This window comes from Trichoplax adhaerens, genomic scaffold, assembly GCF_000150275.1.
Source record: "Trichoplax adhaerens TRIADscaffold_6 genomic scaffold, whole genome shotgun sequence".
In the NCBI taxonomy this organism is placed as follows: Eukaryota; Metazoa; Placozoa; class Uniplacotomia; order Trichoplacea; family Trichoplacidae; genus Trichoplax; species Trichoplax adhaerens.
Window position 1 is genome coordinate 2,350,512 of NW_002060948.1, and position 25,101 is coordinate 2,375,612.

Genomic DNA, 25,101 nt, shown 5'->3' on the forward strand with positions numbered 1-25,101 from the left:
ACATGAAATCAAAGCCATTTGTTCTTTCGATTACAATTGCTCAGACTAATCAATCCATCTAAATAACATGAAGACCGATGATAATCTAAACGTATATGGTGCTATAGATAGGTTACTAGGCACATACGCTTAATAACGATTAGCTTATTTTTCCTGCTCAATTTCAGTATCTAGTTTACTATTTATATATAATTAGTAATGCATATATATATATGTACAAATACTAATTGGTTTAACTGCTACAAATAAGGAGACCGATAGCAAACTAAATAAACGTGTATATAGTATTGATGATTTCTTCGTTAGTACGGTGACTTATTAAATTTACTATACATTACTGCGATTTGCAAATAAAGGCAAATCTGAAACATTATGGCAGCGTCCTTAACTTCTTTCGACTTCGTGAGAAAATAATGCTTTTTGAATATATTCTTCTGGACAATAAGGTAACGCCACAGCATTTTGTACCTTCCGTAAAGTTGATAAATAGTTATGATATTGTAGATATTTTTGAAGAAATATGCCGTAAAATTTGAGCTCTGAAATACTTTGAATTGTACGGGTATGTGAATAGGGTAATTTTTATATATACTGTATATATATGTTGCTTTGTAAATAAAGTGTGCGGTACACAAGCGGGAACGAAAATCTATAATAATTGTATGCCGATTCAATAACTAAAGGGATAGATATTGAAATCACTAACAGTCCACTAGCTAGCGTTTATGCATAATTCTATCAAAATATTCAACCATTTGGAATTCACTAATTCTAGAAAGTACAGCTATTCTTTATCTGGTATCCATTATAAGTTCCCTATTGGCTGGATCGTTGTATTGATAGAGTAACTTTTATTTACGGTATTTTACAATAATCAAGTGTTAATGTATGCTTATAAATTTGTTAACCGAATCTGTTATGAGAGATAATCATTCCCTAGATGCTTTATTGATTTAATATTGCAGAGTATAGTACTTACCGTTATGTCAGTTGACATTGTGCTTTTTATGGCGGTAGCTGTTTAAAATGACGGGAATAAAATTATGATGCAATAAAGGTTTTAATTTGGCTATATGATGAATAGTATTTATAAGCTTCCGGTATGATATTACAAATACTTCAAATTTGGTAGTGATTTAGATAATATATTGATTGAGAATGGTAAAGAAGTCTTTGCTATACCTCTAGATTGGTTGGCAATACGAATGTCATCATTATCGCTTGATTTTAGAATAGATGAAGGGTTTGTCTTTCGTTTCTGCGGCGAAAGTAAAGTTTTATTGATTGAGAAGTGATGTATGAAATATAAAAAATTAATTATGAATTAATTTATCATATGTTATTTAATTTCAACGCAACGAGCTAGGAAAAAAATTACTCCGCCGCAATTTCATTACTAATTAACAAATTGATCAACCTTTCTGCTGTTAGCTTTCCATACTGAGCTATTCAAATGACTGTTTGTTGCATTTTTTTGCCGAAAGCTCTTCAATTTAGCTCGAACCTGATATATATGTAAACTGCAGTTAGAATATTATAGCTCAAGGTATAAATTTTATCGATAGTTAAAAAAAATTCAAATTTTTCGTTAAGCGGTTTACTTCTCCGTTAAAAACACAGTGAAAGAGGAAAATGAATAAACCCTATCATTAAAAGAGTGATAATATGAAAGGTGATTAATATACAGCTTAGCAATTGATTAAGTATTTGTAGCAATAGCACGCTAATTTAAACTTCTAGGTTGAATTTTTAGTTAAAAACGTTACACACCTGAAGAGAATTAAAAATTACAAAGAGATAGGAAAAAGCAATGGTATCCTCATCAAAGGACAATACTCCAAACACCCAAGTTAACCCTAGTAGTGGCAGCAGAATTACGCTAGCTTTCGTAGAAGACCTAAAAAAGTATCTATTAAAAAAATTAATCCTTTCTTAGCAGATAAATTGATACTAAGACAAGGGTACCGACCATATGTTGGTTATTTCCAATCTACCGGCGTCTGTTGCGTTCCCAGTTACTTTAGCTGTTGCTGAATGTAAGACAATCCTGACCACCATAAGTAATATAATGGTATTAAACTACACCAGCAGTGGATCAGATAAGATTGACGATAGATCAGTAAATTTTTTAATGCACGATAGCAACATAAATGTTAGTCTTCTTGTTTAGCAGTTTTTTATCAATTCGCTGATAACCTACCGAGATGATGAAAATTGCTGGTCCTATAAATGCCCATATAAGCCCACTAGTAATAGACAGCCAACACCTGAGAAACATTAATAACAGTAAAAGTAAGGTTAGGGGCGTTACCGCTGGATTTGATAAAATAAATATTGAACGCACTATAGAATGAAAATGAAGTAAAGATTCGCCGTACTTTGGTATCTTACAAATAATATATCACATCATTGCCTTACGAGTTTACTCCATAGTCTTGAAATTTAACTGCTACGGAGACACCGACAACTATTAATGGCAAGCCTATTTATAAAGAATAAGTTTAATTTGAATCTTAGAAAATATGCAGTTCAAGTCATCACCATATAATTAAAGTTGAACGGTATAAATGACTACAAGTTCGAAGAAAATATAAAATACTTCATTGTTTGTTATGAATTACCGTACCAATGATCACTCTATGGTTCTTTATGCTAGCTACTTACCCCAACCGATACCATAATATATCGCAGTCATACTCTTTCCAGCATTAAAAACACGAATAATCATAAAGTACAGATTGATCCCTTCTACTAACATCCAGGAAAATGCAGCCAAATAGAGATAGTGCAAGCTGATAGCAAAGATTTTACACCTTATACTGTCCTATTAAGTGTCAATAATTAAAAGATAATTTAAATGTTAAAAGATATATGAAATGTTTCCATGAATATGACATTAGTAGACTGCCATATCGAAGGTACAAGTACTACAAAAAAATCTGATGGAATATAGTAGGTTTAACAATAAAATCATTTTAGATGGTTACAATGTCACAAAATTAATATTTAAATAACGCTTAACATCATGCTAAGACTACTCACTGCGGCATCGTAATCGGACTGCATACTAGCAATATGAATGATTTGAGCAAGTGCTAAAGCAGCGATTAGATTTTTATGTATTTCAAATCGTTCTGATCTTAATGCTCTGTAATAATAGTTAAAATGGAATTAGTTTTGATTGTAGAATAATGCTATACATTAATTATCAAATATTTAACGATAAAAAATTGAGATTTATAATCTATAAGGGACACATTCAATAGGAGGTAGCTCAATAGCTATAAATCTCAACTATTGACTATCGCTAAAATATTCTTACCTAAATATTGTAAACAAAGTAAATGCAATCACCATTGCTACCAATGATATACCAAATCCAATGTAAGTTAAAATACTTAAAATTTGTTGATGCTTATCACTTATCTACACAATTCGGTGGAACAGTTATATCGTAAGACGCACAGTATAGCTTCACAATCTTTTAAATAACTAAATGTAAATACGTTTCATGATTCACATCTAATTCTATTTATTTTATACCGTAGCATTTGTAACTCGCATCATTATCGCGAAATGGGTCAAATGATTACATCGGCAGCTGGTATATGAGTAACGCGATCGGATTACTTGACAGCCATTGCTTAACCAGCGCCTATAAATAAACATTTAGCATGTATTTATTTAATAAACTCAATTTCATATGTAACGGATATAATAAATAAAAAAAAATGTAGAGATGGATGTTATAGTTATTTACTGACTTAGAAGTGAAGTTCCAGTAGACACATTCTACATTAGATAGTTCTTCTTTTTGCTAGATGTTGTGATCGCAATATTGAAATATTGAATTATTACTTTAGCGCATCGAGATTCATATTACCAGAACATTGTTTGCATATAATGGCAGTACTACGAAAATAAGGCTATCGTATATAGAATTACGCGGTGTTTTATGAAGATCTAACTATTACGATTCTTAACACTATATCAATTGACTCTATAGTATCTGGCATGAATCAATTACAACGGTTTTAAATGAGTTGGTCAAAATAATAATCCAACCATCTTATGTCCTAAGGAAAATTGATAATCAATGGATAAATTGGTTTCAGCTGTTGCAATCGCGCACGATAGAATATGCGTATTAACGGAAATATCGGCGTTAGTTTTAATATCTTCCGTTAATCTATGGCAACATTGAATATAAGAAAGAATGAATTTCGTTAGTTTATCACCGGTTAGTAAAAGTTGTATGTTAATATTTATTCTACTATAACCGTTATAGTTTGGTGTAGTACATCAATTCTTACCCAATTTCTTTATATAAAACCTTGACAATTGGTATAAGTTGTCGCTGAAGTTGGTTAGTTGGATCGCCAACTTGCATCCAATCATAGCTGCGATATCCGAGATTTAACTTTGTATTGTAAACTACTTCTTTTTCGTTAGGGACTTTTATTTCCAATTCTATTTCATTTAAAAAATCAGTCAGTTAGCCGTGTAACAGCTTTCTAAAGCTATATCGTTTACGCCGGATTTATATTGAATGAAGCAAGTTATTTTGAATTTTATTACTATAAACCAAAATACGACATTTTAACAAGATCATTCTGCCTGATCTACAATGTTATATCTATATCTTGGAATAATTTGCATCTATTTATTAGATTACCGATCTAATAGGCTATATCTTATATATAGAGAAGATGATGATAATAATAACTTCGATCTCGTTAAAACTTTTCGGTAAATGAGCTAATTCAATCAACACATATGTTACTAGAAATTTATATTGAATATAGTCATCAATTTTGATTATATATGTTTGTAAATAGCTTACCGATATTCTTTGTGACGACATTAATGGTATGAGATAAACCTGCTTGACCAATTTTTAATGCAAAATTTTCCATCCCACCAATCATATCTACAATATGACTTGAATCCTGTGACGTATAGAAAATTAAGTTATTAATAGTCGTTAACAGCTGGTTATCTAGTAAAATTCGGTCAAATCGATGTCCGATTAAGTAACTGTTAAATGAATAAAAAGTAATTGTTTTTAAAGATAATGTCCTTTGATTTATAGTATTATTTCCCCCTGCTGGTATAGGGCTTGTTAAGCTCACTTGATAACTATCAGCTTCCCATTCTTCTGCATTTAGGGGATCCAATAGGATATTTGCTGCATTTATCATAGACTGAAAAGAAATAATTACAGTATCAGTAAAAACAGAGAAACCCATTCGCATTGATTACTTCAGTATCGCTCTGAGAGTATCTACTGAGATTTGAAATATGTGGGCTTCGTGTTTGAAAAAAACACTGAGTAATAGCTGTGCATAATGATACATATATTCCTACTTATAAAATCATTACATCTTGCAGCATGCTATAGTCTAAGCACTTGTAAGCATTTATCTCTATCTAGGTATTCAAAGTAAATCATGATATTCCTCAGAAGGGTATGTCTAGTATTGAAGACATTTAGATGCATGACCAGAATTGAATCGCCACTACATATTGTAGTGCTTGTGTATTATGAAATTATAGCTATGGCAGAATAAATATCAATATAACCTACGATTATATTCTTTCAATGAACTAGCTTGCTTAGTATTTTACTGTTTTGATGTTATACTATGGTTAAAGTAAGAGAAATATTATCCATACGTTGGTTTGTAAATTAAGATATTCTTTAGAAGATAAAAAATTTTGTATAATTAATGGTCATAATCTACATCAGTAATTAATCTAGCTACAAGAGTACTGTGAGAATGAAATAGTCAAAATTATTCTTCGAAACTGGTTGGACTTTTTTTATCTAACTATATGCTTCTAGATTTGAAGGTGTTAAAATCGTATATTTTGCCCTAATTTTATCTTTCGACCTCTATATTGTATTACCTCTATCATGTTCTCATTTTCTAGTTCTGAGCTCAAATAAGCGTCATAATTATTTGCAATAAAAAAGAAATTAGATGCATAGTTTTTCAATGCAGCTGAATTCAACGATATATTGCTTGTTGTATTTTTCTGAAGTAAAGTATTCAATGCATGGACTTGATTTTTTATGGTCTTCGGCGTTGGTGTTTTCGGAGTAGGTTCGTTTGTTTTCTGCTATGGATAGAACGAATAGGACACTTGATTAAATAATGTTAAATCTACGCATATCATAATCAATTTCTGATTATGTTAAGAACATCACGCGTATATCATGTTGGTAGCATATTCAGTAAAATGAGCTGAGATAACAATTCTTAACAGTCTCCATGAACATATTCTTGTAAAATCAGCTTACGTCATAATAGGAATGATAAACCGTAGATTTTTTTACTGGAGATGCAGTAATTATATGTTCTGTTTCATTACCTGGAGGAAAAGAAGAAATAAAATTGGTAGTTTTACTTTAATCCTGATATGGAAATTGATATTACCATTCGATATTTTAATTTTATGACTATTATTGTCATATAATTAGTTAATAAAGTAGGCCTTACGTTATGAATATTTGTGAAGTATCTAAATATCTTCTACACTAAGAGTAATCTTATATCGGAATAATAACTGAACTGCAGACCTTAAATCTTTTGTAACTGTTAAACTACTCTATAATAGGCTGGATATAGAACTTACTTGTTGGAGATGAAGGATTATAAGTAAATTTCCATGTATTGGACGATTTATTAGAATTCACTGTATAGTCTGTGATTGTTTCTGATAAGAAATTAAAATCATTTTAGGTGACCTGATGATATTTATTGACGTGTTAAAAAATGCGACTCTCTAGTACAAATATTACTATATACCCTACTGAAATATCAATACACCCTTATTAAAAGATTCAAGGTGAATATAAGTTGCTTATAATTCAATTACCTTCACTGGTCACGAAATATGTGATATCAGCACTATTTGAGAAGAGATCGAAATTACTCGATGGAAATGAATCCTCTATCAAAGAAAATAAAATTTATATGTTAAAAATGCCTACTATGGTAAATGAATTCTTTAGTTATGTAGATTCGAAATTCTGCTTTCGAGCCAGCAGGTTAAAAATGTTAATAGCTACATCTTACCATCACTATAAAAAAAGTCCTCCAAAATGTCATTTCCAATTGACTTTGATGATTGCATAAAATTATCAGTGAATAATGCAACGGTTTGCAATGGGAATTGCTCATTTAACATAGTCTTAGAGGAATAAATTGATAAGCTAAGAGAACTTTCTCGTGATTGGGATATAGTGTTATGTAAGTTTTCAAACAATGATATAATTGAATGATTCAATTGCTGGATAGGCAGCGCTGTCAATAATTGAAGAGAACTATCAATAATAGATGTCATAGTAATTTCAGATATTCCTTTAGAGGCCAAATCAGCTGATAAGCTATCAGATGATGATTTCGATGAAGTATTTATTTCTGTTTAATTAGAGTAAGGATTCGTATTAAAACATTTTAATATCAACATTATTATTATTACACAATACAATATTAAATAGCATATATATATATAATTGATTGGGAAGAGGCTTTTATATAATAATATCGAATAGCTAAGTATTTTGGAATATCAGAATTATGTCATTAAAATGGAACGATCGAGGGCACATTTAAAAAAGAAAGTATGACAGTTAGTTTTTAATATATTAATTGGTTAATTAATGAATATATGTATAACAAATATATGACGTGATGTCGAAGTACTGCGGTAAAGACTCAGGTAAGAAGTAATACTTCTGTAATCTTTACAAGTTACGTTTATTAACTTCTATCCAAATAGAATTAGAATTACTCTGAGCAATGTAAGAGGTTATATACCTCTAATATTCTCCATAATAGATACCTCAAGAACTTCGCTACTTAGAGTGTATCTCCTGACACTAGAATCTTTGAATGACTGATTGCACGATATGCACAGTTATAAGTATTTAGTCTTTCGGCTACTGGTTGGTTACACAGGACATAACAGGACTGGACATAGTTCTCTTATGATAAAAAGTACCAATACAGTTATCCTATCTTATGTTATACGGTAGGATGATATCCGTGCGTATTCGTAAAAGTACTAATTTAGAGGATACAACATATACAGTACAGTATATAATACCAAATTACAACAATAGTACCTTTTTGGCAGAGAAATCGATGGAATAGAACGCAATCATAGTCGTACCACAAGTAATTCAGATCAGAACGTTTTAAAGCTACGCAACGATCGTTTAAAGTGTCTGGTTGACCTGATGCCCAGTAGTTGTTATTGTACGAAATATAATGATACGGAGGTACTTTCCATCTATAATCAAGTAAATTATTAATTCCTCTAGTATCGGTCAACCCTATCCAGATTGGGACAGTATAAAATGTTGCGGCTATGCTTAAATATTTTGTTAAATTTTGATGAAAATTCGCTGGAGAATCCATAACTAAATGCCCATTAAGCGATTGGCATTGCTGGTCAGCTGAGGCGAACTTGGCTTCAGAATTCGATAACCAAACACACCGGTCTTCTATTTGAACCCAGGGCGTATCGCAGGTTGAAGAAATATCTTTAATGTATACCATAAGATATTGAATCAGATATGAGAGAGAAAGACTTTGATAGCAAGAACTAAGTGTCATAATCAAGGATTAATAAAGAGATGGCTGCACGAAATAACATGTAAAGACTATTAATAATCGTACGTATTAGTTATATGTACAGTATATGAAAATGTTGTCATAGATAAGTACAATATATATTCCCGGATATTTTGCTATTAGTAATTAGTTCCATCGCATTTAGTAATCGCATACGAAGTCCACTGAATAGTATGTCGTATATTTGAAACTGATGGGCCTGAAGAGGACGGAATTATGTGCTTTATTAATTAACCCTATTATATTTATGAGTTCAGTTGCATTTAGAAATAGTACATGAAGTCCATGAAATAGTATATCGTATATTTGAAATTGGTAGGCCTTCAGAATACGGAACTGTATGTATTCTAATTCTAGCATTGTATGCTAGTAATAGTAAGTTCCAAGCGTATTAAAACTATCAGACTACATAGGATATTTACAAATATACTCATAGAACTTCAAGTACATAGAACTAGTAAACTATATTTTATATTAGTATTGATAAACTCTATTACATTTATGAAAAGAAAATGAATATATAGGATCTTAGACTGCATATGAAATTGACATTCTAGAAAGTTCAGTGCGTTTACTCATACAACTTTCTATTTACGCGCTCGTGCGATTGATATATTATCAAAAAATTGACGTATTTCTCCGATATAATTAATTGATTAATTAATTAATATATATAAATTTTCAATTTCAATTACTGTTCTATTGCTAAATTTATTACAATTACGATTAATTAGACGTTTAATAAATTCCTTTAATCAGTGCTTATAACTTGGCCTCCACTGAATTTTCAAATACCTCGGGCTCCACTTTCAGAGCTTGCACCAGCTTCGTTCTCAGAGCCCCCTATAGATACGCTTCCAGACATTGCCATTCCAAAGTAGATCTACAGAAGAATTAACAAATTTTACATAAACTGGAATTTCATAAGGAATAAAGTCTGTTAAATTCATACCAAATGCCTATATTTTCGAAAATTGTATTGATATCCTTAATAATATGTTTCAAATGATGATTGCAATCAGAAATATGTAAGCTGTTTCAATCGTAAGATACGGTAACTAATATGACAGCTGAGACATTTTATGATAAGAAACAGATAGATTTGCTTAAGCAGTGAAAAACTATATCAGTAACCCTTCTCTTATGAATATCATTGTATATATAACTATAGATGATAAAAAGTTAAGATTGCGATCGTTGAAATACTGAACGATATAGCATGCACCATCAGTGTCAGTAAATTAATATTAATATTGTAGTTAAAAATTTTATAATGGAAGACTTATATGCATACTGCATCTTATCCGAGACCCAAAATATTACTAACGGTAAAATTATGAAGCCTAATTGTTAATATCTTTAAATAAATTTTGATAAACTAAGTCTAAACGGTAAGAAGCTATCTCAAATTAAATTATAGGATACTTGCTCATAGTACATAGCGTAATGTACGATTACAAAACAAATTTGAGAAACCATAGTAGAATACAATGCTAGGAAACATTATAGAATAGTAAATTAACTATGAAATTCAAGTAGATGGCTTATTCTTATTTCCAGTTTAGTAAGAGATAGTACTTATGAATTAAAAATTCGAATTTTAAGAATTGATTACTTGTAGTACTTGGTTCAGGTATCAGTTTTGTCATATTCTATGAGAGTTCACTGCATTAAATACTGTGCTAGACTGCAGGATACCATATCGCTTAACTAGCTACTATTTACTGCTTTATCAATCAGACAAGTATTATTGACTACTTTTAAATTCATTCAGCGTCTTTGGAAGAAGAAGTATGTTTTTCACGTATTGAAGTAATATAAGAGTTAGCATTTTAGTATTGAGAATGCCAGAAAATAATTTTTTTATGATGATATCATATTGATTAGATTTTATACTGCAGCTACACATCTCATAAATACTGGTAGCATAAAATGAAAAATAGGCAGTTCATCAATGAATTTAATGAAACTGCTTGATATGTGAGTTAATTAAGTTGAGTTAGATTGATCTATAAAATTATATCTTAGGGCGTGAGGCACAAACTACCATTATTGAGGTTAATTAGCTCATCATTTAACTTAATTTGAGCAGTAATCACGTTTAGATTATGTTAGATGGTATTTTATTGCATTAAGGAAGAATTAGATGATAGCTTCTGATCTTACGAATTGACTTGTAAACAACATGATTCGGATACAAGCCATAAAATATTCTGTAATGGTATCACAGTTTTGAGCGATATATCTGTATCTTATACTGCTTCTTTAATTTGTGATAAAGAAAAAAACTGATTAATTTGCTATCTAGTCGCAACGGCTATATTGGCTTTATACATAATCTCAACGATCGATGTTAAATAAGAGATGAGGGAATAAATACTAGTTATCTTTGATTTAGGGTATGAATTTAAATCCTGTAGATAGATTTATCTACCATCTGTCAATTTGATAACATATTTTGATAAAAAGTGCTATTAATAAATAATATTGCTAATAATGATGATTATCAGAAACTCGAAATTTCAGTGCTAATCATAACTAATTTGTACTTCCCATGACGAAATTGAAACTTCACTTTATGTTGCTTTCTAATCGATTCTAATATTTGATTGCCTTTACTATATACACATCTGCTTTAAAATTTCACTAACTTATTTAGATCTTGATAAATACAGGAATCGATAGTTAGTGTAAGATAATAATACGTGAAACTAGTAGATAGGGAAGGTAATACGTTACCAGATTGACTCAGAAAGAGAAATTAGCGGATAGAGCGATCTGATTTATAAATACCGAAAAAGTCTGAACCAAATCAGGATCATTGCATATTGCTTAGAAAAATTTTTAGTAACAGTTTAGGTTTTCAGATAGCTAATAAGATTGGACTGAAGTATAATTGGTAACGATAAAGATGCCTTGATTTACAAGAAAATATGCTACTACGAGTACAATCTAAAGTCTGTTTACCTTAATAAGAAATATTTTGAACTTACCGTTGTCATAAATATAAGCCCAATCGTGTGTAAATACTTGTACTCTCTAGTCAAATAGTACATTGTTCTGATGGTTAGTTAATTTTCAAGTTTATTATATGTTCGACTGGATATTATAAGATATCGGTGGCGCTTGCAGTTATTATGAAACAGATATCCAGATAAGAAATACCTAGATCATTATTTATTACCCTCTTGTAACTTGAATAAACAGAATACTATTTAATAAATTAGCAATGAATATTCAATCTCAAATTGGACTATATAAAACCAGAAAAAGGGTTGATGATATCTTTTTGTCAAAGAGACTGATTTTTTCCCCTACTTGCTATACATTTATATTATTGTATTAGAAAATCTAACAATACGTAGATTTAGGAGTATTAATCAAGTTTTTATGGTAATCAATTCTGTGATATAAAAGTAATAGTAGAATCATAATTTTAATTTTATTTTATTTTCACGACTTTCATTACGATATAGTAATTGTATAAAAAGGAGAAAAGTTACTTCAGCGTAGTATCCAATTTATTAAATTCTATTACAATTTAACAGCGCCCTTGAGAACAACAAAGATCGCAATAGCAGCTGGCCTGTTTAATGTTATTGACATAAAATAAATTATAAAAGTGGATAATTACATACAATTAAGAATGTTTTTTTAGAGCAAAATACATAAGTATCTATTCGATAATTTAATTTATGATTGTATCAATAAACCAATTGTAAAAGGATGATATTGTAGACTTGCCACGATATCAACAGAATGTTGATTTAACTCTGGTGATAACGCTTGAAAGATGACTTAATGGTAATAGTTTCTATTGTTAGCTACTGATAAACTTTCATGCTCGACTTTATATTAGTAGCCTACTAACTGATAATTTTCTTACGGAAAATGATTTGTTGAATTTATTTAATTGCAGAGTAGATTAGTTTTCCTCGATTGAAATATAAATATATCTATTTTAACTGCCTTTGTTATCAGAGTTGATTTAGCAAACTTGCAGCCAATACCTTCTGCAAATAATGATTTAAAGATTTTGCATAATTAATGACTTGCATTAGCCAATTACTCTAGAAATTAATGCAAATATAAGTGGCATAATTATAGTAAAATGAATATTCTATAATCAGACTAGCAGCAGCCATTATACTCATTGTCTATAATTAGTGAAGTGATTTATAAACCATTTGCAATTAAATAACTGTACAATCTTAAAATTTGATACAAATTAATATAACATGCTATAATTACCGGTAATATAATCCATTGTACGATATATGGAATCATAATTAATTTAAGAAACGCTATTTCTATTTCTGTGCAAGGAAATGCTTGACGATAAAATAATTCTGTTCTTCAATTATAAGATTTTATTATGACTTTAAATTTATACTTGAAAGACTTATTGTAAGAAAATGGGATAAAAGACAATTAGAAAATTAAATCTAATACATAAGATTATTAAGATTGACGAATCGATCTTAGTAACTTCTTTGGAGAATGTTCACACTGAGAGATATGTTTAAAGGATCAGATTACACCTGTAATAATCATGATCAAGTCAAGCAATTATATACGTCAAGAATAAAAAGAAGAATTTAAAGACAATTCTTTTTAAAAATTTGTCAATTATTACTTGATAAAAGAATAAGTACTTTAATATGTTATCCTGCTATAGACTTATTGTTACAAAATTAGGTAATTTATGAAGATAGTTTAGTATGTTGCAAGTTTTTAATGTTCTGGTAATAGCTTTCACTTATTGAAGAGATAATTAATGTGTAAGTAATCTTCCAAAATGTGGAACTTAGAAATAGGTTACAGTCATGTAGAATAAATACAATGTTTACAGCAATAAGTTAAAATATTTCAATCGGGTTATTATTTAATTATACTTTAACAGAAAAAATTAGTTCATTGCGAGCAAAACTAACTTGGTTGAGGATATTTTAAATTTATAAGTGTTACAACGAGAAGACAAAATTGTATTACTAGTTTGATTTACATAAACGAAACTCGTAAAGGATAAAATTTAAATATTTCAATCAGAAAATAATTTATTTCCTCTCTAAAGGTCGAATAAATAGATAATCGAGAGTTACACAATACGATAATTGTTATTCTATGAGCTAAGTAAATGTATTGAAATAAAGAAAATAATTTTCGGCATCGTTTATTCTCATCAACTATATTGAGGACTATTTAATATTTTTTGACTGAGCTGTACAGATATTCAGTAAAAACATGCGTATATACAATGATATAAAACGAAGTAGCAAAGATAGCAAACTACAAATGTCACGTTTGGATTTTCATACTTGTCAACTGTATCAGTGTTATGTACTGTATTAGAGTACAAATATCTATGTTAGGATAATTCTGTTAGCCTATCCTTATTTAGTTAACTTCTAATTTGGATATACTGTGTTTTAATATAGCACTGACTTTTTATGACAGTGACACTTATACACATACTGAAATTAATAGTTATAATAGGGAATGCTAATCATCTACTTACAGTTCAAATCATTGTGATTGTAATTTACTTATGGTAGATTGTAAATTATCATGGAAATGTTCCGTGATAGGACATATCGTAATCTGACTATTCTGTATTAGTCATTACATGTCTATGTTCGTAAATACTGTTGTCTACATTAAGGGAGCAGTAGCTATAATTAATATCTAGTTCAGTAAATGATTCCGATGTTAATTGTATTAAATATGACTCATGAACTATTGAGGAATAGTATATCAATGCAGTATATCGTGAAATAAAGTAGATTCTCAAACTTAGTGTTTAATGTAAAATACGAGGCGTCTAAGTCTTTGTGTAGTCTGCTAGTAGAGCAAAAGTGTTTCTGATAGTGCAGACATCGTTCTTTGATACGTGGTTCAAGGAATTGACTTATTGATCGTACATTACGTTATCTTGTTGCAAAGCTGTTTTGTGGCATTATGTCACGGTACGAACTACCGTGAAGAAATAGTTATCTAAATTTGGTAAATATAATATAGTGATATCATATTATAACTAGTTACTTACAATACGAATTACTCTAATTATAAATGTGTTACAGTAAATTTAATGCTGTGCTGTAATGTGCACTGAAATGATTCTGTGAATGGACATATTGTAGTCCGACTGTGAAAAATTAGTTAGTAGATGTTCTCACCTAAGTATTTTTATAAGATAACTCATGAATGTTAGCTGCTGTAGAAGGGTATATAAGCCCGTCAGATAGTTGAATAAAGTAGTTCTCAATTGTATAGTTGTTTTAACTAGAATCAAAGGCGTCTAAATTCTTGTGAGGTAGTTAAGTGATACTGAATCCCGGAGACTATAGTAATTTAGAGGTTTGTTTTACGTTATCCTTGTCATGAAGCTGGTTTGTGACAACATATCAACATAACAAATACTAGCTCTATTTCTGCCACTTTGTCGTTAATCCATAATTTTAGATTAGGCAACTTCCTGCTAAAGATAATGGCCCATAAATATACATTTATTATTCGTAGTCATTAATGTATCACTGATGTACTTTTATACTGCAATTTTTGTCTCTCTCTACTAGTAGAAAACGCTATTTACTGCAATAAATTATGAGATTAATGCAATAATAGTATATAATCAATGTTATAGAAATGATAATTGATGTTATAAACAAGCCTGATATACGCATTACACAATTGAAGCATTACATCTGCGTTTTCGAGAGAATTTTTTTAAAGGTGATAATAAACTCAATAATTTACGTGAGCGATAATTGGAATAAGCCCTAACATGAGATCTTAGTTACTATTGCTGGCCAGAGATTTTTAATTATGAACAAATATCAGACGCTATATGTTTCCTCCCATGGCAAATATTATGATGCATAATGATACAAGTAATGTTAGCATGAAAAAATTTTTCTTACTCTTTAATAATATAAAATTAAAGTCACATTAAGCTCACAAAATTACATGTATAGTAAGTAATACAAGCAGTATACCTGACTCAAATCTTTATATATAATTAATCATAAAATTGTATTATGTCTTTAATTTTATCTTATTCTACAATAGCTATTATTACCGGAACTGAAAGAACATTCAAAGGAAGAGCAATTGTAGGAATAAGTGATCGTAAAGTAAAAGCTACCTTGATTTGCTTATTTTTTGTAGAATCGTAGTTATCATATTTCCCTTGCTAACACCTTTTTGGCACTTTTAGTTCGTAAATATATAAACTAGTCTGTTATATCAAACTTCACTTCACATAGTAGTGATTACAATATAAAGTTTGTTTTAATAAGCTGTAAAAATTTTGTTCATGCTTTATAATGTATTTTCACCTCTACTACAGATTTGTGCTTTTTAATTACTATGAGGTTGATGCTTCAGCAGTAATGCAAAACTAGTAAAGATGGCAATGAAATTTGGTAAATTGTTATTTTTATTACTGATGTCATAATTTTTGTTATTAAACACTAGTATTTTGACTAAATTAATTACTTGAAAATATTTTTAATTATTTTGATTGTTCTTTTACGTTTGAGTGTTCCTTCATTTTTTACAAATATTTATTTTAAATCTAATTTCGTTGCTAAGTAAAGTATATCGCCTAATTTTGATGGATTAATTCACAAATAAATCAATTCCTAAATTCTATGCATGTTGTTGTTTATGTTATATATTTACTGATAGATTATATCATGTGAGAGAGGAAACTTTGTCTCGCCCTTAAGAAAGGAGTGATATAGACTGGATTATGATTAGTTTATTAAATATTTAATACAATTGGACGTAATTTGAATACGATAAATATATCACTAAGAAATTTTACTAAAACTTAAGGTATGGCATTGTAAGACTGCTTAACCTTTCATATTAGTACGTGCTGGATTTTTATACTGGTTGTAAATCAATGTTGATAAAAATTAGGTATGATATAGGATCAGATATCTCTAGAGCGGAATGCTTTGGCTATATTAGCTATTACTGATAAATTGTGTAATAAATATTCCTGTAATTATGAAATTGAAAATTTTTAGCTAAATAATTATGCAATAATAGTTATGATGACGCAAATCATAAAAATTTCGGTATTTTAATTGATTATAATGGCAACAATATCATATGTATACTTGTATCCAGTATTCCAATAAAAGATATCTTTAAGCTTAAAGCTTGAAATATGGTATACTGCATGTACGCAGGTCAGAATCTCAGATCTTTCGCTTTCCTCTTGTAGTGGTTTTAGCTAATTACAGTAGTAATGTATTTTGCAGATGAATAAGTAATATGAAGTAAAACACTAAATGACGTAGAATAATTGATTGTTCTTAATTAAGTAATCAAAAACGCGGGCTGATACAACGGCTTTTATTTCAGCGCGATGACGAATAAGCTTTCTCTCATGGAAGGAATAAATTCATTTTTGAGTCAAGGTACCAACTGTCAAGCAGCCCCAAAATTGGTTAAAGATAAAAATTATAAGATTGTACGAAAATAGCTAAAGTTTTTCATACAATATAAATATAAGCTTGATTGAGTCTCTATTTATTGAGGATATTCACAGCATGTATTGTAATCCTTCTACAACGGTGGTCATATTAGAACTTTTGTAATTGTATGTATACGTTGTAGACAGGCCATTAAAAGTAGATAGTCTTTGGTATTATTAGAAGAACTACATCTTATGCGATAGAGTGAAATTTACCACTAACAACAGTTCTTGTTTTGATAGTTTGAAGATGCCGTATCACAACTACACATTAATGCGATGTCTTATATGAAAATTAAACTACGCGCTATGGTAGCGCATATTAATATTATGAAAATGAAATGTATCAAATAGAAAATTTGAATACTTATCCCCGTATTTTATATAATTATCGAATAGACATAAGTAGGCTAATTTCATATTTGGTTGGTACACGCCAAATCGTAGAATTGTCAATAACGCGTCGATAAGACCAGTAAGTGTCGGTCTACAGGTCTAAAATTCGTGAGGTCCAGATAAGCTGACGAATCTTAGTTAAATGCAAGATATGAAATTTTGTTTTAATTATTCCTGAAAGATATCCAGAATATTATATGATCTATTTGTGAGTGGTAAAAGGAATTAAAGTCTCGTAAATCACACAGTACATATAACTGCTAGTTAATCTAGCGTTCTAGGCCGCACATTGAAATAAGAGATTGCCCTGCATTCAAATGATCTCGTCATACATTTAACTGACAGATGAATATCTCTAACAGCTCTAGCATTTTATTTTGCATACTGGAAATAGGATCGCATACTAAACTTTCATTTGTACAGTGAGGATTTTAAGCAAAATTTGTGTTATTCTCTCGATGCTAGTGGCTTTGCTTAAAAATTGCTGAGTGCAATTGAAGCTAATGTGGCAGATCCGAACCCAGCCTACTAGTAAAAAGGAAGACTATAGTTTGGCTTGTAGTGGTATTGTGTCTGTATTTTTAGACTGATTGCGAATAAGTTATAGATTGCCTTTTTTATTAACGCTAAAGCAATATTTAGATACGGAAAAGGATAGTTTAAATAGCTATGTTTTTTCTATTTTTGTCTTAATCAAATCCAAACATATTTATAAATTCTATTGTTTAGAGATTGAAATACTGATTCAGTTTATCCAGATTCTGGAACAGTTGAGTTATGAACTGAAATATACTCACTAAAAATTAACCTTAGAGTGACATGTAAGAATAAGAGTAATTATTGTGTTTTAAAACATCAATTTTTAAATTTTATTGCTGCACTTATGGTATAGCTACAAATTTTGTTATACTCCCGTGCTCTTTTATATATTCTTAAAGACCAAGTTCAATTGTCAGAATTGATTTGTAATTAAATAAAATGCAAGAATATGAATATTAATTAATGAATCACAAAGCCGAGTTCCTGATAAAGAATAGCAGATTGTAAACGTTTAAGAATGACCCAACTAAACAGCACTAGAAAATTTTGCAACCGTGGATATTATTTTAATCCATTACAACGCATCATAGCATTCTTCTACATTTAGAGCATATGCCTCTTGGCGGGCTTTCTCTTGATATGCATAGAAATAGGTAAATACATTTAGCAGTAAAATTTACTATATTGAAATAAGGACGATAAAATAACGAAATATTTTCATGCGTATGCCGAAAAGCTATGGTCATATCTCTTTTCGTTAAGCTTTCCTTCTATAAGAGATATCCAATCTTCAAAAAATAAAATCTACTTCATTTCTGTAGTAGTCTGATACCGAAAACTAAAGTATTTGTTATCTTATGTTGAATTGGATGCTTAGATATTTAACGTAAAAGCTGATAAATTATGACATTTAATAGAAGAGTTTGTAAAAATTCGAACTTTATTTAATCACTGTACGAAATTGTTTATTCATTACAAAATAAAAAATTGAATTAATAGCAGATGAAATATCTGTTAATGCCATAGTAATTAGTCGAATGTCTGGATGTCTTTATGGCCAAACAGATCCTTCAGCTAAATTACTGTCACTAAAGCAAAATTGACCAAGAAAATGACTACCTGTGTAAAGCTTACCCAAATCGAATAATACAAGAAAGAGAACTTTCATTATTAATTATCTTCTCACCCGATGCTACTCCTTTAATCTATAAATGTCAAGGGTCATACTTGTTTGCTGACTTTGTAATATGGACGTAAATTAGTTGGCATATGTACTTAATAAACATGTTACGATATTTTTATATGTACTGTACTTAAACATTTACGATAGCATTCAAGTCGGACTCCGTAGAATGATACGATTTTTTGGTTACAAATATGAAGTATTAAAAATAAAATGAGCAATAGTGCACTAACTAAGAATATATTTCGTCACTATGGACATTTTTGCTGTTAATCTTATATTAAATTGACTTGTAAAACTAAGCCTTTCTAATATGTTGAAATTAGTCAGTAAAAATATAATGTATCATAAATAGAAAGAAAAGATACATTAGGTTGGTTTACACACGATGTGAAGGTTAATCAGAATTTTAGTAAGCACTGCTAAAGGTTTTATAGTATAGAGCAAAAGCATCAAATGCAAGATAATTTAAAAGACCAATTTTTACTAGTAACATAAGCAACAATTTTCGAAGATAAATTGCGGATTGTATCTCTAGTTAATTAAAATAAAACTCATCAGAGAGTAGAAAAAGAATGCGATACTTCGCTAAGAAGATAAAATTTACATCATTCACATAACCTCAACAATACTGATCTAAATATAATTTCTACTATACAAAATAGGAATCGAAACCATCTGACTTTTTTTTGCTTTAGAAGCCACCATTGCAAGCTTATGGCTGTGTTGCATATTTAATAATGTAGTTGAACTGATACAAATTGAAAGCTGTATTCCAATAATTACGAAGGATATAATTGTGGATATAGTGGCTGGCCAGAAATGGATATTCTCCCAAATGATACTCGGTATATCCAGATAGTGGACAATTTGTAAAGTAGATGGATCGATTGTATAGTGAGCGCTATCAACCTAACATAAAGAAAAGTCAGTAAAAGAGTAAGTATGATTTTAATTTATTAAATTAAAGTATTACAGTGTATTGAGAATTTAAAATTTCGTATATTGAATAAATAAAAATGGTTTTAAGTTGAGTAGCAGTAGTCCGAACAATTGCAAACGAAATTATTTTACATCAGACAACTAGAATTTATTTAGCCTAATTCAAGCAATGTAATTTAAAGGATATTATTTTTAGAAGGAATGATAATAAACTAAATAATCTAAGATATACTTAAAAGAAATAATATATTAACGTATGATAGCGCGGTAGATATTGCGATGGATATCGAGATCACATCGAAGTAATGCCTTGAATTATCCATGTTGATATCCAAAATGCGATGAGTATATAACGCTAATTAGCTAGCCTTTTACGATGACATAGTGCATATGATTGAAGATACCGAACTCTTTGAACAGCCAAATATCTCTCAAATGCTAATAATTTAAAGTTAAAGCACACAATTACTGTGCAATCTACGGTTACCCTTTTATAAATGTTACATGGCTTATAGTGTTGATTTTTGGGTAATAAAACGTTCAGAATCAACATTAAAACAGAAATGATACAATTAACTTTACTAGCTAATACCACAAGCTGCAAAAGTTGAAAATGAATTTTAGCAAAGTTAGGGCGTCTTGGCATTAATTTGGCGAATGAAAGGAATGCTATTATATTATCAATGAAACCAGTAGCACTAACGATAGTAGTTCATGGCTCAGTAGCTTGTAAAAGTCGATTACGGCCAAAACAATCGATGTAGCAATTAAATAGAATAAAATAAAGATTATATATTAGTATTTCATAGTCTTCATGTTGCTAATAAAGTTTCAATACAGCAGTTAATATGAATAATTGATATCCGTGGGCAACAGCTAGTCGTACCATAAATTATTTTTATACTGAATAGACATTTAGGCAAATATATATTACATTCATCAGCAATATTCATGTCAATGCTGCGATTAAACTGCATTCCAGTGCCATACTGTGGGCTCTTAACTTAATTGTGATGCTCACCGTGGCTTTTAAGCGGCCATAAAAGCTATAGATTTATTATATTGCAATAGAGACGCGTATTCCAATTGCAAATTTTTAATTAAAATTTGAATATTTTTGTATCACGAATGTCTTTGCGAGCTAGACGATTTAGGCCTAACGGATTGCTTATAATAAAACGCACTTTCAATATTTCGTATAGCACTATTCACTTAAGAGAATTATAAAAGAAAGGAAGAATGGAGCTATACGCGTATTATAGTATTTATATGTTTTCTTTGTCAAATTCGTAACAGTTTGTAATGTAAATGAAGATTTAATTGTTATTGTAGTACTTATAAGTATAGTATACTCTAGAAAACTTTAAGAAATTCAAAGCAACCGATTTAATCCCTTGGGTCCTTAACCGTCACGATTTACCAGAACTGATGTTAGGCTATGTTCAGATGGGAAAATAACGATAATTTTTCAATTCTTTAATCTGTTTTACAACGCCGATTTTAACCTTAATTCTATTACGCCGTTATCACTACCTTTTGCGATAATGGCAAGTTTTTCGATCCGTAGTTTAATTGCAACAGAGCCATGAAAATAATAATTTTTGTCATCATCTATATGGCGGATTAGATTTGGATAGAATATTAATCTAAAACATAGCATTTGGGTTTATTCGCTTGGACCGAAGCTAATAAAAAAGTTGCTATAGAAAATTAATTTCAACGTTAACTTATTCTCAAGAAAAAGGGTGTTAATCCATAATTGAATATACTATACTATAATAGATATTCTATCACCAATCACTGCTATAAAACCTGTTAAATGACAAGAATGGCTTCCGAAACTAAGTATTACCTGCTAAAATCAGAAGAGCATGAACAAACAGCAAGCAAGAAAAACGATCACCCTAGTGTCGATTATTTCTGTGTTCGTCAACAAGTTATACGAAAAGAAATCTGTTGCATGCTTGTTTGTATGGCGATTTTTTCAATGGTTTTGATAGGGTTATTTATTACTGCTGCTATTCAGCATAGAAAATCGCAATTTATTCCATCTCAGAAAGATAATGAATCTGAGAATAATAGTATGATCTTATCACCGTCATCAGCTAAATCATTTCCTTATCATGGTTACAGATTACCACTCCATATTTATCCGAACTATTATGCAATTCATCTTCACCCAAAATATGATCAGTTAATCACTCATGGTAGCATGATCATTGTCGTGACTTGCCAAGAAAAAACTGATTTCATTATTTTACATAAGAAACAAATAGTAATTAGTACTATTTCAATAAGCAGTGTTAACAACGGAAATGACAGTATTAAAGTGATTAAAACTGTAGAAAAATCTAAATATAACTTTTACTACCTTCAGTTAGAAGATTATTTACAACCTAATTATCAGTATATCATTCATATGAAATTTACTAGTTACATTAGAACTAAAATTCTGAATGGATTCTATCGATCTCATTACAAGACCACTAATGGAACGACTAGGTTAGCCAATTTTAAGTCTAGTATTTAAAGATATGTTTTGTGAAGAATAGATTTGTAGTTAATGAAGGTAATATTAGAAATAATAAGTCTTGAAAGATTTCTTACTTACCTTAAGCTTTTTTACATATCATTTTATTTTGGTAAGACAGTCATAATAAAAGTTTCTGCCTGAGATGCTGAAATTAATTCACAGTTAAATTTTCCATTATCATTAGTTAAAATAATTCCAATTTAAGAACGGAGTCTTATCGGAAAGTCTTTACCTTGCGTAATGATATTCATTTACTATCATATAATTCATATCCCACAGTATGGCAACTGGTGTTAATATAGTAATATTAAGATAGTATCAGTAGTATATACCAGTAGTACAATTTAAGTAAAATTAATATTTATCAGTTTGGTGTACTGTAGCAATTAATGTACATACTAGATAAAATAGAATAGATATTGAATTCACTCAGTCTGTTTTCTTTTCAGTAATTTGAAACTGACTAATATATAAGAATGTAGTACATATAAAATTCAGTAAATTTTATCTCATCCTTAAACAGTTAATACAAGAAACGCAATACTCATAATTTGACTGATTAGTAACTCTTTTTTCACTACAGTATAAACACAATATTTATATATAGCATCTGAAAGCTATTTTATTAAAATATAATTTATCTTTGTTATATCTTCATTCTATGATAGATATTTTTATAGCACTCTCTTCGAGTCAACACACGCTAGAGCTGTATTTCCTTGCTTTGATGAACCTGTAATGAAAGCAATTTTTTCCATAAGTATTACTGTCCCAAATGGCTACTCTGCTCTCTCCAATACTCGTTTATATTTAACAAAAAGACTTTCTAATCAGAAAGTTTTCTATAAGTTTCGTCCTTCACCAAAAATGAGTGTATATTTAGTCGCACTTGTAGTGTCTGACTTTAAACATCTCGAAGGAAAGACTACTTCTAATATAAGTGTAAGTTAGCAATTTTTATACAATGAAATGATATGCCTAAGTAGATATTATCGGACTAATAAAATTCATTTTCTTCGCTTTAGAACCATAACATATAATTCTTGTCAATGCTATCTATATTTTTGTCATCTAGATAAATAATAGTGTAATTGTATCCCATAAATTATCTCCTATTCATTCTATAATCAGGTTCGAACATGGGCAAATCCGCGCCTTTGTCAACATACAAAATACTCATTGAATATCGCCATAAAAATTATACCATTCTACGAAAGAATTTATGGTATTGCTTATCCTTTATCTAAGATGGGTAATTATCAATTGAAGATGATCTGTTTGATATATCGATTCTTTCCTATTCAAAATCTTACCTGTGACGATAACATAAATAGATAGATTGAGAAATGAATTGATATAACTCTTTTATACGAGCAGATATGGTCGTAGTACCCCAGTTCGCTGATGGAGCCATGGAAAATTGGGGATTAATTACTTACAGAGAGACATCGATGATATATAATAAACTCACTGATGCATTGCATACTAAGCAGATAGTTGCACTCACTGTTGCACACGAAATAGCCCATCAGGTGTGTAGCATGAAGTTGCAAAAGGAACAATAAAGATAATATTACAGATATTATATACACTTAAGTTTAATATTAAGAAAGAGCTCAGTCTTTATTCATATTTAAAGAATGATATATTAGTCATTAGAACTTGACTAAATGCAATTTAATGGTTATAGTGGAAGTTAGCATATTAATTATAGTAATTTTATTAGTGGTTTGGAGACTTAGTAACGATGAGATGGTGGAACGATGTCTGGTTAAATGAAGGTTTCGCTTCCTATATGGAAAATGTTGGTGCAAATTTTGTTGCTCCGGAATTGAAATTGGTATAATGATGATTAAAATTGTTTTGTGAATTAGTTGACTAATTTAAACTATTATATCGAAATATGAATTACTTTACTCAGATGAATTATAGTATAATTTTTTTGAATGACTAGATGAAGCAGTTTCTGTTTACCAATTATGCTCCGGCACAAGATCAAGATGCCCTACCTACAATTCACCCTATTGTAACACATGCAGCAACAGCTGATCAAATCGATTACTTATTTGACGATATTTCTTACCTAAAGGTACGGCAAAGTAATTCTACTTTTCATGAAATGCGTCCTATACCCCATTATTACAGAAATAAAGCATAAATTACCATAGTTTCAAGAAAGAAATGCTTCTAAAATTAACATGATTCATTATATGTGAAATAGGGAGGCTGCATTCTTCGAATGTTGGAGAGTTTTCTAGGAACTGAAACATTCTATCGTGGAATATATCATTACTTATCACAACATAAGTATAAAACTGCAACGCATCAGGATTTATGGAGAGCTTTACAATGGGTATGTAGACTACTTTGTTAG

At 29.8% G+C, this 25,101-nt stretch overlaps 2 protein-coding genes across 2 annotated transcripts; one reads left to right on the top strand and one right to left on the bottom strand.

Moving 5' to 3' along the window:
• Window positions 1–384: 384 nt before the first annotated feature.
• Window positions 385–11,701, bottom strand: TRIADDRAFT_57359 (uncharacterized protein; the record flags this gene model as incomplete). The annotated part of the gene is made up of 25 exons (XM_002113646.1): window positions 385–468; window positions 980–1,017; window positions 1,183–1,258; window positions 1,418–1,504; window positions 1,771–1,856; window positions 1,995–2,079; window positions 2,201–2,267; window positions 2,419–2,482; window positions 2,665–2,824; window positions 3,043–3,148; window positions 3,323–3,426; window positions 3,544–3,655; window positions 3,859–3,926; window positions 4,066–4,189; window positions 4,314–4,470; window positions 4,844–4,949; window positions 5,133–5,204; window positions 5,911–6,123; window positions 6,305–6,375; window positions 6,640–6,720; window positions 6,883–6,957; window positions 7,083–7,427; window positions 8,135–8,554; window positions 9,441–9,528; window positions 11,639–11,701. The coding sequence occupies 25 exons, from the start codon at window positions 11,699–11,701 to the stop codon at window positions 385–387; spliced, it is 2,952 nt and encodes a 983-aa protein (XP_002113682.1).
• Window positions 11,702–22,277: 10,576 nt separating this feature from the next.
• TRIADDRAFT_26823 (uncharacterized protein) lies at window positions 22,278–25,101 on the top strand (the record flags this gene model as incomplete). Its single annotated transcript, XM_002113288.1, has 7 exons — window positions 22,278–22,711; window positions 23,408–23,669; window positions 23,859–23,979; window positions 24,102–24,259; window positions 24,454–24,567; window positions 24,682–24,816; window positions 24,949–25,101. 7 exons carry the CDS (start codon window positions 22,278–22,280, stop codon window positions 25,099–25,101), a joined length of 1,377 nt encoding a protein of 458 aa, XP_002113324.1.